This window comes from Cuculus canorus, chromosome 3 (assembly GCF_017976375.1).
Source record: "Cuculus canorus isolate bCucCan1 chromosome 3, bCucCan1.pri, whole genome shotgun sequence".
NCBI lineage: Eukaryota > Metazoa > Chordata > Aves > Cuculiformes > Cuculidae > Cuculus > Cuculus canorus.
Genome location: NC_071403.1, coordinates 26,809,445 through 26,828,529, shown reverse-complemented (window position 1 = coordinate 26,828,529; position 19,085 = coordinate 26,809,445). Strand labels below are relative to the sequence as shown.

Genomic DNA, 19,085 nt, shown 5'->3' with positions numbered 1-19,085 from the left:
TTGCCAAGGATCTTGCTTGAAGCATATTTTCAAGGAGACAAGAGCACACATCTTTTAGTTGTCAGATTTCTCTGTATCAACATGGATTAATTCCTTTTTCTCCCCTCTAATACCGGTTTGTAAGTGTGGGAAGTTTCCAGTAAATGCATTGTGTGGTGTGAAATTCTCTCCCTCCTTCTTTTTTCTTGTGTTTTTGGGTTTTCTTTTGTGCTTTCCCCTCCAAAACAAGTGCATGAATATGAAATGTTTTCCCACAGAACACCAGATATTTAGAATTATATACGTTACATAGCATGCTATGTACATGAATGACAGATTAACTGTATCTTAAGCAGTGTTAACAATGACATCATTTGTCAGTCAAAGTAAATGATGCAAGCCTTACACAACATCTCACAAGTCGCTTTCCCTGGCACTTCACTTTTAAAGTGGTAGCTGTTATATTCCAATCATCCTTGTTCCCTTTTATATTCAAGCATGTAGATTTATGTGAGGCTGGAAGAGGGTTTAGTACAAGCACAGGGAAGCCTAAATAATCTTGTTCTCATAGATGCACTATGTGCTAGTAAAATGAAAGACTAAAAGAAACAAAAAACCTGCCCTGGCTGAATTCATTCCCCCTGCCTTTCATTAAAGCCAATAAAATTGTGTGGGACTTAAGGGTAAACTATTTTGCCTTGAAATATCATTTAGTAAAATCATTTTCATCTGAAATGGCCATTGTGTTACATACAATGGAGGTTATATTGCAAACCATGAAAAGTATACGTAGAGCATTTTTCTGAAGATCTAGCTCTGTGAGGTGTGTGTACAATAGAAAAACCTCCTGTAACAGTGGTGGAGTGTTTGCTTGCTTCTTTGTCAAGTAAGTTTCTTCCTTTTTACGATAATGTCTCTTGCAGTGGCCCTGCTTCTGTGTCGTGTCTCCTCCACAAAAAAAAAAAATTACTAACAGGATCCAGATTGTGTAAATGCAAAATTTTCTTTTCTCACTATGCACTGGAGCTATTAACGTGTGTATGTTGGGGAGACAGGCTTCACATGCCTTTTGATTCTCCGTATCTCAGGAAAACAAGAAATTTCTCATAAATAAAACTAATGATAATACTGTAGTTAACTAATTTGATTTCTCAGAATTGAACTGATTGTGGCATCTGGGTTAAAAAAAAAAAAAAGATTCTTTCAAGTTCTGGGCCATTCAGTGAAAGAAACAATGAGAAAACTGTTTTATCAAATTGAAAAGTGAAACTGTGCATGCATGTAAACATAGGCATGCAGATACACGTCGTTTATTTTTTTTAATGAATATTGACTGGTCTATTGAATCCAAAATAAAGTTTTGGTTCTTTTATTGGTAAACATTTTATTTTAATGGAAGCAAAAAATTGCATTTTAATAATTAAACCAAAACATGTAATTTTTAAGAGGAGTTTTTCAAGTTTGAATTAATTGATTTTTTAATTTAAATTTAAAATTCATTTTACAGCTTGACTAGCACATGCAAGGGAAAATTTGGCTTTAAAAAGAGTGCTTAAAAAAATCACCTGCTCTGCTGATTCCAGATTTTATAGTAGGGCAGCATCATTAAATCGTTTTTAACTAGGGATATTGTCAACTTTGTGTCAAAAAGTAGATATGAAGTACAAATGCGAAACTGTAATGTTTGTAAATGTGAACATGTTGTTTTGCTTATGCGGGTCTGGATTTATTCCGCTTAATTTTAGCACTGACCTTAGATGCCTTGTCACCTTAGATCCTTCTCCAGTTACATCCCAAAGTGCCTCCTGCAAGCAGTTCAAAACTGAGACCCTTGTATCCCTGTACTGCCTGTAGCCCAGGACTGCTGTGCCCTAACCTGGCATCTCGACATCTTGCCCAGCTCTAAGTTTTACTGTTGTAGGCACGTTGCGTGTGTGATGCATTTTCTGATCACCTTTAATTTCTCCTGTCCATGAGCATGAATTTCTGAAGCAAGAACAGCAGAAGAGCATGGCTAGGCAACTAAAATTATTGTGCCTTGAGAAAATACTGATGAGTATTACAGCCCAATGCACTGGTCAGGCAGAGCATGCAGTCTGAGGCTGAAAATGAGAACTGGCTCAAAATGTATTTAATAAAATTGAGTAGTGGAGTAAGTGGTTGGTTTTCCTGGCTGCTTTGTCAGTTTGATGACATTCCAGCCAGTTGTCTCCTGTGCTAGGTTTTGGAAAGGGTGCACGTGGTTAAGGCTGTGTGTGCTCTTACCAGCATGCAGCGAGAGTCATAGCTGGCATTTGGTGGCAGTAATGGAAATGCAAAAACCCCACCTTTCCAAGTCCTATTTTAGATTAATTGATCCAAGTCTGTAATTAAACATCTAAAGGGTAACTTGCCTGGAAATACAGATCTGGTTTGGCCAGTAAGTTAGAGTTAAAGATATGTTAATAGTGAATATTTACACAGTTTCATTTGGGACTGCAAGAAGCTGGAGATCCAAATAGTTTTTGAGAAGCCTTCTAGCTATGGTTATATTAGTAAGGATAACACCTTAAGGATCTATCCCATATTCACAAGTCTATTCTGTAATTTCTTTGTAATCTGTGCCTGCACATTATTATATGTAGAATATGTATAGCTGCTATGAGCAGAAAAAAAATGGAATCTGCAGTTTTTGAATGGCAGTGTTTGAGATGCAGGTTTACCCCTGTGTAGTTGACTTAAAAGATCACTAGCATAAATGGTACCATAGCCTGAAACGGAGCCTTTTCTTCTTCTGGTTTATGGCGCGCGTGGATGCTGCTGGTGGCATTTTTTTACAAGAACTGCCTTTCCTGTGGAGCCTTTGGTTTTTGTTTGTCTTGTGTAGTAAAGCATTAATGGTAGAAACTCAGACAGTGCCAGTGTCCCTTCCGTGTCCTTGGGCTGACTCACAAGCTGGCTCGTCTGTGCTGGTGCTGTGGCCAGACACCACGGTGGAGGGCAGCTCGAAGGACAGTGTAGGCTGAAGGCACAAGGACGATACCAGATATGTGTTTTCCAAGGCATGTAGACCTTTTTCTAAGACTTCTAGTTTCTAGAGATGAGAAGTTTTGGAAGTAAGAAGATTTTATTTTAATTTTTTTTTTTTTTTAAGAATCTGTTGCAGTCTTTGGTGACTTAGGTCTCTGTTTAACCTGAGTAGCCAGTACATATTATTCTAGAAGGTGAGCTTGTAATCTGGGAATTTCAGACTGTTATTTGGTATCACACATCCAAAAGGTAGTACTGTTACTATTTATGTAGAAGCAGTATCTTTTTCTGTTGCAGCTCTAATGCTTTTTAGCTTGTTGGGAATCTCAAAGCCAAAACAAAACAAAACAGAACAAAACAGTGTGCCTTCCTTCAGTGTTATTGGAAAAAGGATGGCTATGGTGTACAGTTATACAAAAAGTGCTTATCACTCGCATCATGCAGAAACTCATGGGATAGCTGGAGAGCTGCAGTCTTAGTAAAGTAAGCTAATGCTGGTAGGAAATGCAGTGATATTAAATCACAGTAACAGTGTGGATGCTTTATGATCTTCCATGGGTTGTCTAGGTAACTTGGTTTGATGCACTCAGAAATCTCAAAAACCCCTAAATTTTGTAATGGTTTTGTATTCAATATGTGCTGGGAGCAAAATGCTTGATATACTTCATTGTTAGGATGCATGAACCAGGAAAGTTTCTTTGAGTTGGTGAAGAAGATTTGTGAAACTGCCACCTCTGTCATCTCTGATTTATTTTTTACTCTCGAAACCATCTGCGTATACAATTCCCATAACCATCTTTGAGGATTAAAAAAATCAGATTATATGTAGCTAATTTAATACCTGCTTTTACAGACATGATAATTCTTGGGATCTGGATTCAGATGTATTGTCTGAATCAGAACAACTGTGAAGGGATTGTCTCATCAGTTTTGAGGTCTGTCCATTTTAGATATGAAGCTGCATTTCTTTTGTTTCTGGTAATACTACATGTTTTATTATGAATTTCAGATGTGAAGTTTTGCAGTTCATTAGACTGTAGAACAGGAGGCTGGATGTGGATATGTTGCGAGCTGATAATTCTAAAGCGTTCTTTTAAACTTCCATGAATCAAATACAAGAGTAACTCTTACCTCATAACAGAAGGGCGATTAACTCTTCCTACCACAAAAACGTGCCTCAAACCTTGGCTTTTCTGATTAGCAGTACTCTTAGAGTAGAAATCTGCAGCATTTATCTCTAATATCTGTAATATTAATTGAAGAAATTTTGCGTAAATAAAAGGCTAATTGAATACAGTGTAAATTACATATATTGATTTTCATATTATTACAGTTTTTCTTACGTTTTCTTAATAGCATTTGAAATTCATACGTTTATGTGGTGGTACTTACTTTTAAGTGTATTTGCCATCTTAGTCATTGACTGTTCACTCAGTCCAGTAAGCTGCAGATTGCAGGAGTGGTTGAGTGTGAAGCCATTTGGAAGAGATGGTTGTGTATACTTTTGTTTAAGAAGTTAAGAAATAGTCGTTTGGATTTTGACCCGTAGTTTTTGTTCGCTTCATGCACAACCTTGTGATTTCCCTTCTATTCAAGATCATCTTTTTCCTGTTCAGACTGCAGTCGTGTTTCTGCTTTACTGTATACAGACTGCTTTATGCACAATTGAGATTTCTTCTTTGTAGGGAGAAGGCTGAATTGGCAGAGAGGGTTTAAACACTTCAAAAATCTTCTTTCTCTCTCCTTCATAACATTGGCACTGTTCGATGATACAAAAGTACTGGTGTGGTCTGTCAGCAAAGTGATGCTGGCATGGATGAAACACTACTGGCAAAGCTGTATTTTAGCCAAGCCATCTCAAGAGGGTCAAAATGCTGCTCAGATGCAAGTGTTGCCTTGTTGGAGTAACTGCAACCACAGCAGGAGCTTTCTAAAGCCCCATTAGGTCCAGCAGGGATTGCACCTGTTTGTACCCCTGGCATATGACAAGAGTCTGATGTAGACTTTGTCTTATTAATAACCTCCCAATGCTTCTTTCATAGGGCTCCTCGATTTAAGGGCTTCCAGCAGCAGGATAGCCAGGAGCTTCTGCACTATCTGTTGGATGCAATGAGGATTGAAGAAACAAAGGTAATGTCTTTGTGTGTGCTTTTAAAGAACTTATTTGACTATGTTAGTGAACTACTAGCCATTTCTTCGATGTTCTTCATGTTCCCTGTGTTTTAAAGATATGCTTAATGGAGTGTCAGTGGCTGGTTTTGTTTTCCCTAGAAAAATAATGACTTTTGGAAAGAGCACTTAATTATGTTCATGTTTCTATGTTAAAGCTGCTGATTGGAATAAAAATTTCAGTTTCAGAAAGAATATGGTAAGTAGATCTTTAGGGATCTGAAATGTTTGCCTTTATAAAAAAAATAAAAGGACAAAAAAAGGACTTCTGGGTGGTCAAGAAAATAGAAATAGAACCTCTGATGTAGCTGACAAAATGCATTTTAGGACAGAGCTTTTGGGCAGAAATGAGTCAGCTCCTAGCTGTGGGCTTGCCTGTAATTTTCACTGACATCTATTTAAGTGAAAAAATTAAGACAAAATTAAAAGTATTGCGAAGTTTCTTCTATCTCTTGAAAGTGTGAAGGTGCTGCTTTTCATTACTTAAAATCTATATCTGAGTATGCTAAGTATATAACATTTTATATTAAAAATGTTCGTTGTGTGGCTTTTCGCATGTTTCTTTTCCATCATTATCTCTGAGTCCTGCATAGTTGAGTACAAGGAAGTGTGTGTTTGCTTCCTCAAACTATTTTGACCATATCAGATTTATTCTGCCCGACTTAGTCTTGGAACTTCCATTTCAGATGATATTTTGATAAGTAGCATTTTCTAAGCCTTATCAACAAGGAGGCCTTAAATCTCATCCTGACTGGCGTGCTCTTCCCTCTCATTTAGTAATGTGATGAATGTCATGATCCTGAGCCGAATTACACTGGGGATGAGATACAAAGCTGTGTCTGAACTCAGTGCCTGGGCTAGAGTAGCACTGAATGAATCCCCGTGTTACCAGAATGTTAATATATATATTGGTCTTGGCAGCGGTACACTTGATCATAAGCAGAGCTGAACTACAGGGAGAAACAGCTTAACCTTGACTTTATTGGGCTTTCAAATTCAACTGTTATGAACCGGGCACGCAACAGAAGCAGCTGACCTTTGTTAAAAAGCAGTTGTCTTGTTTTCGCAGTAGAGGGAAACTTTATTTTGTTGTCTGTTGATTTTTATGTAAAGAAATGTGGAAACTACATTTGCTTCAGAAACGAGGATTCACCAAAAGCAGTCTTACTACAACAACTAAGCAGCTTCACCCAGTGGGTGACTATGCTTTCCCCTCAAGTCGGTCTCCTGTTTCACCAGCGAATGTGCTGTTGTTGTGATAACCTGTGTTTGTATTTCCCTCTTGAATCATTTATTGTTAGTGAGCAGTGACAGCTACAGTAGCTACCATGAAAGGATAATGGTAGACAGTGAGAATTTTAAGTGACCTTTAGGGCAGTATTTCTGCTTCCCCCATCACCAGGCTGGAAGAGGTTGCTCCCTCCCTGCCCTGCAATAACACCCCTTTGCTGCCTTTACGCTGCATTACTGCAAACCCATCTATCACCTCGGGCTGCTTCACCACCGACAGTATTAGTAAAAGCTCTCTTTTTTTTTTTTTTGTTTTTTTTTTTTGTTTAATTAAGCCATGTTTTGGGTCTGTAGATGGTGTGACAATCAGCAAACGTCAGGCCTGTGGTGAGCACCAGCCGGACACAGGCAGGAGCGGCTCTGCCTGCGTGCAGCAGCCTGTCTGCCACTAGCATTGAGTAGCCAGGGGTTACAGCCACTCACCTTTCTCTTTCACACTGCTTTTAAACTTTACTGTAGAAGAGGGAACAATCCTGCTGAATGGGCAGCCTGCTGCTGTGCCGTCTACCTGCGAGACAGCTGAACGCAGCCATCCCTGCTTCCCTATCCCTTCCAAGATTTTTTTTAAACCCTAAGAGTTTTCATGAGAAATGGATATGATGCATAACATATCATTAGTTATAGGAACTCAAAAAAATCACATTACGCTTTTGAATCTTCTCTGTGGTTTTGTATCTTGCAGCTGACACCAGCAATGAATTTTTTCCTATCCCTGTTAAAAAAAAGTTAGAAAGTGCATATGTACACAAAGTGGATTTTTAAGATAAAAGCTTGTCGATACTACAATAAAGATGACATAGCGTCTGCCGTTTCCAGCAATGTGGGCCGGAGATGGTTTCACACCAGGGCCTGAAGTGGCTGAACCCTGCTGCTAATTGATTAATGTCTGCTGCCATTGTCCGCAGCACCCTGTCCATTCAAAGACTGTGTCTTTCTTTGACCTAAATAAATGGTTCAACGCGCTAATCTCAACAAAAGGGTTGCTTATGGCCCTAAACCCATTTATGGTGCTCAACTTCATGAATTACCTATTGATTAGTCCTTTTAGTATATTGTTGGCTTTAAGATGAACAAAGCTGAGCTTAGGGCAGCGGGAGTTAATTCACAAGCCAGGTCACATACTCATAAGGTAGGACTATGACTTGGTCTGATGGATGCCTGAACTGGAAACTGAACCTCTGATGCTGCCTGTCATCCTAACACTTTTGTAATCTATGGCCTGAATGTGTACTTTGCTGCCTGCGAACAAGAGCTATTTGTTATTCTTTTCCTGCTAAGATATGGGGTTTAAGTTACTTGCAGTAGGTTTGGTGTCACCATTTGTCTCTAGAATAGTACTTTGTGCCAAGAGTGACTTCAGTGACACATTTAATTACAAATGTCATTTGCATACTGACACAGGAGACACGTACACATTACAAGAGTTTGTGGATTAGAGAGCAAGTACATTTGCCAGGAAGAAGGGTAGCACGGGTCACGCACACTGCAGTGTTCTGTGTCAGGGGACCTGATTCATCCTTCTGTATCTCTCTCTGCAGCATGTCGGAGGTTGGGCTGAGCTGCCTTTGGTACCAGCCTGAGCAGTTGTGCTGCTAGGGTACCTTCTCAGGAACACAGCATCTCTTTATCCCAGGGCACCTGAGAAACAGGATAGGGGAAGCACCCCCGGATCTAAAGTGCAGCTACAGCTCTCCTGTATCAATTTATCTCTTTCTGATTTTTCTTTCAAAAATGTAGCTTTTAGGATTTTTTGAGTAAATGTTGATGACATTTACATGGATTCATAAAAAGTTTTGCATTTCTCCTAAGATTTTCTAACATAACTCTAAAATGTGCACTGTTAGAAAAGAAACAGAAATAATAAAGATACTGCCCAAACACAGTCATTGAAGTGTGGCTGTTAAAAGATACTTAGAATCATAGAATAGTTTGGGTTGGAAGGGACCTTAAAGATCTGGTTCCAACCCCCCTGCCATGGACAGGGACACCTCCCACTAGGTCAGGCTGCCCAAGGCCCCATCCAACCTGGCCTTGAACACCTCCAGGAATGGGGCAGCCACAGCTTCCCTGGGCAGCCTGTGCCAGTGCCAACTTAGCTGTCAGTCAGTAATAGTCCATTCTGCAGTATATTTTTTCCCCCCAACAGTAGAAGAAATGGATAGTGTTTGTTCACTGAAAATCTCATACTGTCTTGATAACCTATTGAGCACTCTACTACATCTTACTTATTAAGGGGAGGAACTTTCTGGATGGTTACCTACTAAAGTTAAGCTCATGTAGTTTTGACACTGCTAGTGAGTTAGAGTGGTTTTAAAATATTAAATTACACTTACTTTATGGAAATAAAAAAATCTAATGACGTATTAATAGTTTTTAGAATGTTTGTCCTTAAAATACTAAGCGTTTTGCCTTTTTCTAAAAATTATAGCGTATACAAACTGGTATCTTAAAAGCATTTAATAATCCAACTACTAAGACAGCTGATGAAGAAACTAGAAGAAAAGTCAAAGGTATGCAACTTTATTGAAAACTTTTAAAAATGCACAACTGTTTAAATGCAATTTTCTTCAAAACTGGCTATTGCAAACAGCAGTCCAAATGTACTGTAGTTGCAAAACTTTTATTATGTATTATTCTAGTGCCACCTAGTGTGTATCTAAAGTTTAGAGGGCTTAGTGTGTTCTGATTTATCGAGGATAAAGGTTTCCACTGTATAATAATGCCTCTTTTAATAATAGCTGGAATTTAATTTTGTTTTCTAAAAGAGCCTGCTGCATCTTCAGGTTTGTTATATAGCCACAATTATTGTATCACTCAGAGAAGCCAACTTTCATAAATAAAACTGATTGCTGTCAGTTGACTGATATTGCAACCACTCTAAATATGACTACAAAGTCGAGATAGGGAGCTGTTACAAAAGAAAGCATGTTATTTTTTTTTCAAAACAGGAGTTTTCTGATTCAGTTTTGTGTGTTTATGTAAAAGTTCTAATTTGAGGGATTTTGTTTTAATTAAAGTTTGAATAATGGTTAAGCTGTCTTGAAAGTCTCCTACCCAAATCTGCAATGTTTAACGCATAGAGACCTTTTGCAACAAGCTTTTGTCTCATTTTTTAGAGTTTTATAATTTCAGAAACTATTTAGAAGGAATGGCAGTCTGTCTGCTACCCTAATGTCTATGGCAAGGCAATACAATATTATGTATTCAAAAGAAAAATGAGATTTTATTTAAAAGGCTTCTTCTTGAGAGATACGGTGTTATTTTTCTGTTACAGTAGGTGGGGAAGGGAAGAATAAAAGGGAACCATCTCACAAAAATATCTTTAAATGTTGAGATAATACAGTATACGATGTATTAGTTATTGTATTGTGTTCAAAATAGTTGAATATATTTAAAAATTGTGCTTTTGTAATATGACTTAGAAGGAATTTTGTTGTACTTATAGTGTGGCATTGGATCTATTATTTTTTACATTTAAAAAAGGCAATGTTTTTTCAGCATATGGAAGAGAGGGTGTGAAGATGAACTTCATAGATAGAATCTTTGTTGGTGAATTGACTAGCACTGTCATGTGTGAGGAATGTGAAAATGTAGGTATTCTGGAATTTGGTTTGATGTGGAATAGATCACATATTGGTTTAATTATGTTGTCTTGAAAGTATAAAATTGTATTACCAATTTTATACTAGTTTGTTTGTTTGTAAAAGCAAGATTTTATTGAAAGTTTCTCATTTAAAATTATTTACTCCTTCTTTAAAGCATTATCCTCCCAAACCTATGAAGAGAGGTCCTTTGAATTCAAAAAGGATTCAAGTATTTGGCTTGATTTTATATCTTACTTAAGGCCGGAGGTTCCAAATTTTATAATGATCTGTGTTACATCTCAATTTTATTTGGTATTTTTAAAACACCTGCCTATCTTAAAACATAAATCCTCTTGCCTGCTTATGGGATATACCTGAAAATTGGGAATTACTTGCTTTGAATTAGTATGAGTGGGGAAATGCTAAAACTGCTTCTTTGTATCTTGAAGTAATTTTATAATTAACATAATAACCCTAATGAACAGCATATCCTTTCATAATTAATATTACTGACATTTCATCATAAATGCTTTCCATGATCCTTATAATTTTCTTTAACTTTGGAAGAGAAAAATCTTATTTGCATGACTTTTCTAACTGAATGTTACATTTGTGTTTGGTTTAAAACATTGCATTTCATATTATAAAGATTAAGTAAGCCAATCAGTCTGAATAATTAAGCGCAGTCTTGCAGCGCCAGGTAAACTTCCCTGTGTGTGATGTGCAGATTAAACGTCGTGTGCTGCTATTATCAGTGAAGAATTTTGACTTGTATGTATCCTGTGTCTATAATTTATTTTTGCTGGATTTTTATATTCTGTCTGCACAGGACTTGGGAATTTGCTAGCTGTAGACATTTGAGGGAGCGTTTAGTACTTGCTTTGCTTTACCTGCACTGGCAAAGATATTTTTGACTTCACGTTTGTTCATGCAAACTCGCACTCTAGAGGAATCCTTCTTTGAACATTGCTCATCAGGTAGACAGTCATCGTAGTTAAAATAGTTTTGATCTCATTTATTGCTTTACTAGAACCTAAACTATGCTGAGTCCCTCACACAACAGGTAAAAGTAGACCTACAGTCCATATCAAATGTTGCAGGTGGAAAGTAGGGTCACAAATGTAAGAGAAGGGCAACAATGAGAGCAATTGAGTAATCTTCATGTACCACATGATTTTTATTTTTTTTTTAAGGCCTCGTTTTTCACAGTCTTTCCGGAAGTAAGATAAGTCACTTTAGGAAGGAATTTGATAATGGTAAGGGGGAGAGCTTAAGGAACAGGCTTGGATGAGATGTTCTAGTCATAAAGGCAGATGGAGAGTGCTGAGAGAGAATGTCTTTAGTTGCCAAATATTTCCAGTTTCAGCTTAGATTTTATATGGCTTATAGATAGCAAAATAAAACTTCCATACAGAAAAGAAGATTGAAGAAGATTGCATTCTTTAAGCTCCCATTTTGCCAATAATTTGATTTATTTTAACAATTACTAGTGTGTATTATGGTGTGAAAGGTTCTAATAAGTCTTTTGGCTGTAACCAGTAAGCCTTACTTAAAGTTTTCTGAGAGCATCAGGTTAGAATCTATCATCTGACTATCATTAACCAGTCCTTGCTGCTTGACCACATATGAGATCAAACACCTGCGTGAAGTGTCCAGGGTCAGGAAGCTCTACAAGTCACCTTTCTGCAGAATTTCTCCATCTAGAAGGCCCGCATGGCTTGAAAATCTCTCTCTAGCTTAGAGAAACTGAGTACTACGCTGCTTCTAGGTCCAGTTCATGCCCAGATGAAGGGCCTTGCCCTTTGTGTCTGTGTGCTGTATTTTTGTGCAGTGTTAGAAAGAAAATTAGAACTAACTTGAACATTTTTGAATAAAAAGGAGGTGGGAAGTTCTTCATTGTAGTTGGATATATTCTGAAACTAATTAGCTTTTTGAATATTTTCTGATAATCTGATTTTAAAAAAGAGAGCTATGTGCTAAACCCATACATTGTTCTTCACATTTAGTATGTATTTTCTCTTTTTCTTCAAGATTTCAACAGTAAAAGAACCTTTCATTGATCTTTCACTTCCTATAATAGAGGAGAGGGTAAGAAACAGAACATGTAATAAATAAGTATCACTTCTAGTGGATTATTTTTATATACCTCTATGGAGATGTTTATGCATATACACACAGTTTTGATTTTAAGCCTAAAAATGTATGCTTGCCCATAATTACAAGTATTATCATACATCTGTTGATTATACAATTTTATTTATAGATGTATATAGACATGCAATGTCGTAAATGAATATATTTTTAAATTAGTCTAAACTTGGAACAAATGACCATTGTAATGTATAGTATGTGTAGGTCTGACGTTAGCTTAATTTATCAGTATTTTTAGTACATACTTGTATGAACAGAATCATTATAAACTTCTGTTTTTAAGGTCCAGAAAGTTAGATTCTAGCCAGCTGGTTTGCATCTAGAGAACCTTAGTCCCTTGGGCTGAAGTGCACCTCTGGGATGAGACAGTGTAAAAATGGATAGACTTCAAATATATTTATTCTGGTGTTTTCAACATTTTACAGAATACCCCCATTAGCTGCAGAGGAACTGTGTCCCTTTGAAGGCATACATTCTGGTTTTGTGGGACTTAGGCTTTTCAGTTGAGAGTAGGAGGGGTGGGTTAGGAGAAGGCTCTTCCCCTATCCTGCATATATTCATGTATATCTCAGGGAGAGTATTTAAAGTAATGTAAAGTATAAAAGGTACTTGCCTGCGAGCACCCATTTTGCTTATAATAAATTATTCATCTTTTTTGCTGCATTGAGTGCAGATGTCTGTGGGAGTTAAAGCCTTGAGAACATTCTGAGTATCTGGGCCACTGTGCTTCCTGGCTGACATGTGACATGCAAACTTCATGGGTTCTGTTTGAGAGAGAGAGAGAGATCTGCTGCCTTTTAGCTATTGCTGCACTTACTTGAGGATGTGCGTTACTTTATGGTCGTCTCTTTCCTTTATAGTCTAGATATGCTGCTGCCATCAATGTGATGAGGGATGTGCAGCAGCTCCTTCATCATGTCATAAGGTGGGAGGCTGCATGAGAGACTGACTTCTGGGGAGCTGTGTCCCCTTTGATAAATTCACAGCTGTACAGCTATGCATGTGCTTATACAATACTAGAGTAGAAGATATATTATATGTATTCTGTACAGGAATCTTTTATCATTCCTATTTCTTGTGGCTCTCAGTCCTTCAAAGATGTTGACAGCATATTTATGATAAATAAAATTACAAAGTAGTCTTATACCCCAATTCAGGGGCCAGTTAATTGGATTTATGTAGGTTACTATTTTCTAAAGTAATGGAGAAAACCCTACCTACATTCATCTTTTCTGTAGGTTGCAAAGGAATATAAAATTGGCATATTTCCTTTCCTAATTTCCTGTCTAATTTCTTAGGTTGCAAAACCTGTGCCTTTGGGAAGAACAGGTAAAGGTAAAAGTGCACAAGAGGCAGATCTTGGTCAGTGTAACTGTTCTTCTGTCACTGCTATGAATAATCAACCCAAAATTGCCAAGAAACACACTTTAACAAAAGATAAGGTAAGAACTTAAATGCTTACACTAACCAGTCATCTTGAGTTTATTCTGAAGATCCTAGAGTTACGGGGGAGTGGAATTTTGACACCTGTCAATGAAAGGGTTATACATATAGCTGACATAGACTTGGTTTTAAAAATTTTTAGGTCATTATTAGAAGTGTGAGAAAGGACAGTCATTGGGAACCATTTAGTTTTCAGTTGCAGGGTTTAATTTGTAAGAAAAAAAAGAAATTTGCACTTTAGTTTCAATTCATGTTGCTTTTGGTTTTGCTGCCTGCTTTTCTTTTGGTATCCTAGTTTGTTTCTGGTTGCAATCATAGGAACTGTGATGATGGCTAAGAGAGCAGGCAAATCTGCATCGGTGCCATCCAAGGGATTAGTTGGTAGTGGGTACAACAAAAATAGTACCCAGCAGAGAGTCTTGGAGACCGAGAGCATGGTTTCCATGATCCACTCGGCCTTCAGCAACCTGAGGGCTTGGGAGTTGAGTTCAACTGGCACTCTTGGGGACCATAAACAGAATCCTGAATCAAGTCCTCACACACTAAACATGTGTGAAGAAAAAAATCTAAGAGAGTAACCATATAAAAAACTGATAGAAGTGAGACAGAAGTTAAAAAAGCAAGTGTGGTGGAAACAAAGGAAAGAATGGAAAGAGGGTGCAGACACTGATTGTTAACAGGTGAAAAGGCCTAAAACTGTTGAGGTGAATGGAAGGATTCCCACTTGCATCACTGGAATTTTGATCCAACTTCGATAAAGGATAAAGTGAAGGGGAAGGAAAGTTGCTTTCTGCTTTTGGAAAGAAGCCAAACAAAAGAAAAGAAACATGACTACTTATTAAAACACTTAAAATCATTGCAGCTTTAAGTTGGTTTTGATTTTGGTTTTAAATATATAGTAGTAGTTTTCTGTGGCAGCAGAGTTGTTGGGGTTCTTTTCCTTCTTGCAATCCTGATAAAATAAAAAACCATCACCTTCAGGTAATACGCAAATTAGCAAACATGACTAGGGGTGCTTTATTTAATTCTAAGACAAATGTCTGCAGGCTGAGTTGAATTTTCTTCTGGAGCTGCTCAGCAGCTAAGGCCGAATGTAATCAGTTGTGGTAAGTATTGATCTGTTAGCAAGTATAATGCTCTTAGCTGACTGGGGTGTAGGTTTCTAATCCTAAATTAGTTTAAAAAGATCTTAAGAGGATCAAGTAGCTTAAAATGTGAGAAACGGAGAATAGAAAATAATAGGTTTAATTTGCTTTGAATTTGTCATGTTTCAAAAGCTATGTTAGATCACAGATCTGTTTTCTGTTTCATCCCTATATTACTGAAATAATAATGCCATAATTTACAGAATCAACTGAACCAGGAAAGACGGCTTGGCAGAAAAGCTTCCTCAAATGAAGAAGAAAGAAGTCCTGTTATCATGCAGGAAAAACCCAAGAAGCTTGAGCTGGAAGGTAGCTCTGGTGTCCCATACTCTAAAGATATGACTGCTGACTCCACTGTAAATGGAAGTCAGACGGATGGCAGTGAGAAGGAAGCCAGCCGCTCTGAAAGCAGCTTTGATGCAGACAGTGAAGCCTCAGAAAGCGAAAGTACTTCAAAGCAAACAGTATTCAGCCCATCCAGCAATGTGTCTGGTTTGCATGTCAACCACATAAATGTTAAAATGCCGCACAACAAACCAAGTGAAAGTAATGATGAGGTGATTTCCAGTGCCATATCCAAACTCAGCTTCTGCGATACTAGAAATGAAGAAAAAAAATTGAGCCGTGGGGATCCAGCATTAGGTTTATCAAATAATTCCATGTTCTCAGTAGACAAATCTCCAGTATCCCAAAACCCTCAAAATGCTTTCCAGACACTTTCCCAAAGCTACATAACCAGCTCAAAGGAGTGTTCTGTTCAGTCCTGCCTTTACCAGTTCACCTCTGTAGAGCTCTTAATGGGCAATAACAAGCTTTTATGTGAGAGCTGCACAGAAAGGAAACAGAAGCATCAGAAGAAAACCAGCTCCACAGGTAAGGAGCTTGCATCTGTCTGGACACTGCAAAGTTGCCTCTGGAAACCTGTGCGTTGCTCCTGCACGGGTCTCCCCCTTGTGGCTAAATAGAAAATGTTTCCCCAAGCGAACTTTCTTGCAACAACTTAAAACTTCATCTCGAGAAGGAAATAAGACTAAATTTTATTTTAGAATATAATTGTAGGTGTAACTTAAAATTCACTTTGCATGGTGTTTTTTTATTTTATCCCAGATAATGTAAAGATTACTATTAACTGCGTAGGTTCATCATTCGATACTAAGCTTTGCTGCTGTTTCTGTTCTTTACAGTCCTAGAAGCGTCAAAATAAATGCTGTAATATTCAGCTTTAGCAACTTACATCTCAATGAATTAATGTAATTAAGTATGTAAGAGAAGCAAAAAAAGTCAATCGTAATGAAGAGGGGGGAAAAAATACTTACAAAAATTTGTAAAAAGGGAAATGAGAGAGAACTACCTTCTCGTGACAATCTTTTCCTTGATATTTATATAGCCCAGGCAGACCATTAGAGTTCACTGAGTAAGAAAACCAGTTTAAATATAATGAAAAAAAAAATTAAAAAGGACTAGAGGAATTTTTTTATGTATAATAAATCAGAAAGATGTAAAAATTAAGCTCTTCTGATTATTTGTAAAGTAAAATAGAAAGGGAAGATTTACAGTAACAAAAATTGCCTATTTGTCGTGCAATTCTAGTTATCGAGAGACAGAAATTAAGCATGAGTAAATTCAGAAAAAATAGTCTAAAAATAGTATTTTATAATTATTCATTTATCATTTTTTTTACTAAGTGATATATAAGTTATATGGCACAGTGAAAAAATCAAAAAGGAAAATCTAATCATTATTGATTTTTTCCTTCCAAAACAAAAGATTAAAAGTCGCCTACTTCTACATTAAATGCTCCATTCTACCTCAAATGAAATATTTTCCATTGTATGTGTGTAAACCCAGTAAATCAATGAATTATTCAGCAAACAAAGTGCTAGTGGCGTGTTCCCTCTTACTGTGTCACTAACCACTGAGCTACTTCTGCTAAGAACCCTGATATCAATTCCCTCTGCACCAAGGTGGGATTGGAGTCCCCATTTCCCAGTCCTCTGCACCCAAACCAGCAGGTTATGAGTCCTCCTGAAGTAGACACTCTCTTGCTCAGGCCTTTCTCTTAAAGTATGTAGTCATTCAGGAAGAACTAAAGAATGGAAAATTAATTTCTGTCTTAGTGTTTAGGACATTAGTTCAGATGAAGAGACCCGTGCCTTCTGTTTCTTGTTCCAGCGATCATCCGTGTATTTCAGTTTGAAGTGGTTTTAACAAGAAAGTTGGGTGCTATAGGTATGCTTTAGGTATCTCAGTGTGCCAGCTGACCAGGATAGTGTACATGCTTCTAACTTTTGATCCAGTTTGCACTGGACGGACTAAAATAATGCTCGGATTTGGCCGGTGACGTTTATTAAAAACAAGAAAAGTAAGAAAATATTTTCCTATTACTCCAGAAAATTTCCCTTGGATTTTATACAACATGTACAAAATCATGGCAACATAGATCTATTCTGTCAGATGCTAAAAAAATCCTTAAATTCTGTGTGACTGCCCTCACTTTACAAATTATTTTGGTATTCATAAATACAGAAAAGAAAATGGAAGGTGTCTACACAAATGCTCGCAAACAACTGCTGATTTCTTCAGTTCCTGCTATTCTTATTCTGCATCTGAAAAGATTCCACCAGGTAAAAGGCCAACCCTCCCCCCGCCCCCTGTATGTTCCTCCGCCCTACCGGCAGACAAGCAGTTCTTTAACTGTCATTGTGTGCACCGATATTTGCTTTTTATACGGAGAACTGGTAGAACTGCTGTTTATTGCTGTTCTGAAACACGCTGGTTTTTTGACTGTCTCATACCTTCAGGGTGCATTGAGCCATTTAAATGTATCCAGGCAAACCTCTTACATGCCCATCACGCTTATTTGTAGCAGGCACTGTATTGAAAACATAACAAAGGATGTTCAAGTCAGTTACAATCTTATTCTTGGGTTTGGTTTTTTTTAATACCATAGTAATACACTTCAGCTTTAAAAAGCTTCCTAGTAAAAATACTTACCCTACAGTCTTTTTTTCGTTTTCTTTTGAAGGCTGGTTTGAGTCTACGGAAAGTAAACAGGCATGTGGATTTCCCCCTGATTTTAGACTTGGCACCATTTTGTTCTGCATTATGCAAGGTACATATTTCAAATCTTTATTTCTTTTGCACTTCAACAGTTGTTGTCCTGAGCGCAAGTTAAACTGGATTGATGAAGATGATGATGATTATTCCTTCCTTTTCTAGGGAAATTATAGAGTGAATGTTTTCAGATAGTATCCTGAGATCAGAATTTCAACTGATTGAAATTTCATTCATATCAAGACTATTACATTTTTAACTAGTACTAGTTAAGCTGTGGTGCCTGATGGTGTTAGTGTATCTAACAGCATTAAGGAAAAGTATTATTGTTTCCAAGGTACATAAATGCAATGAATAAACTCTTGAGTATTTTTAATAGATGTATTTCACCCTTGGAAATGTCGTAGATGTCTGTTCACTTCTTTTAAAGTAATACTATTGAAAACTAGTTAAAATGCCTGTAAAATAAATCATCAAATAATTTGTCTTTGTTTTCTGTGTTTCTGGGAATGCAGAACGTTACGGATGGTGCAAGAGTGCTATATAGCCTTTATGGGATAGTGGAGCACAGTGGGTCAATGAGAGGTGGCCATTACGTGGCATATGTGAAAGTCAGGACACCCTCCAAGAAATTACTAGAGCATATTTCTACCACTAAAAATGTTCTAGGTATGTACAAACAAAGCCTCCTTTCTTCGTGAGTAACGCCAAAAGCAGCCACTAGCTACAGCTCTTTATCTCTAAAGGTATTTATAGCAAATAATTGTTTTAGCTTAAAGTATTCTGTTATTTTTAGGGCCAGAAAAATATTTTTTTTCCGTTATACCCAGTACATGACTACTTCTGTATTAACTGAGCTGAGTGAATATAGGAATTTTGTTTCAGTTATTAAAAACATAACTCTCCTCTCTTTCCTAGTCAAAATAATACATAGAGATGAATAGTTGTGCCCTGTAAAATATAATTATTTGGCATATTTGTTGCTTGAAAATATTCTAGTACAAGAGCTGAATCCATGAAAACCTAAGTTAAATTTTCTGTATATTTGAGCATTACACCTATTTTAAGATTGAAAATTTTTAATGCTTAAAAATCTGGAATACTCTGGGTTACTGTGAGCAGAAAGAAACTTTTTCATGAAGAATACAAGGTTCGCTATAGGTTTTCTGTTGGTATTTTCAGACCAACACAGTAGTTCTTACTAATGTGTTTTGGATATACAGAACAAAATAAGATTCTAGGATAGAATCTGTTAGTGAAT

At 37.1% G+C, this 19,085-nt stretch overlaps 1 protein-coding gene across 10 annotated transcripts in view; it reads left to right on the top strand.

Annotated features, from left to right (window-relative positions):
• Window positions 1-19,085, top strand: part of USP45 (ubiquitin specific peptidase 45) — a 56,643-nt gene that overhangs the window by 31,653 nt on the left and 5,905 nt on the right. For 7 of the 10 annotated variants that reach the window (XM_054061368.1, XM_054061372.1, XM_054061366.1 and 4 more), the window contains 9 exons: window positions 5,031-5,118; window positions 8,876-8,957; window positions 9,946-10,037; window positions 12,063-12,119; window positions 13,481-13,624; window positions 14,974-15,643; window positions 17,297-17,394; window positions 17,796-17,882; window positions 18,340-18,493. In XM_054061368.1, coding sequence (XP_053917343.1) covers window positions 5,031-5,118; window positions 8,876-8,957; window positions 9,946-10,037; window positions 12,063-12,119; window positions 13,481-13,624; window positions 14,974-15,643; window positions 17,297-17,394; window positions 17,796-17,882; window positions 18,340-18,493 — 1,472 coding nt within the window. Of the gene's footprint in view, window positions 1-5,030; window positions 5,119-8,875; window positions 8,958-9,945; window positions 10,038-12,062; window positions 12,120-13,480; window positions 13,625-14,973; window positions 15,644-17,296; window positions 17,395-17,795; window positions 17,883-18,339; window positions 18,494-19,085 lie in introns of those variants that run through there. The other 3 variants (XM_054061373.1, XM_054061374.1, XM_054061375.1) reach the window with 3 other exon arrangements.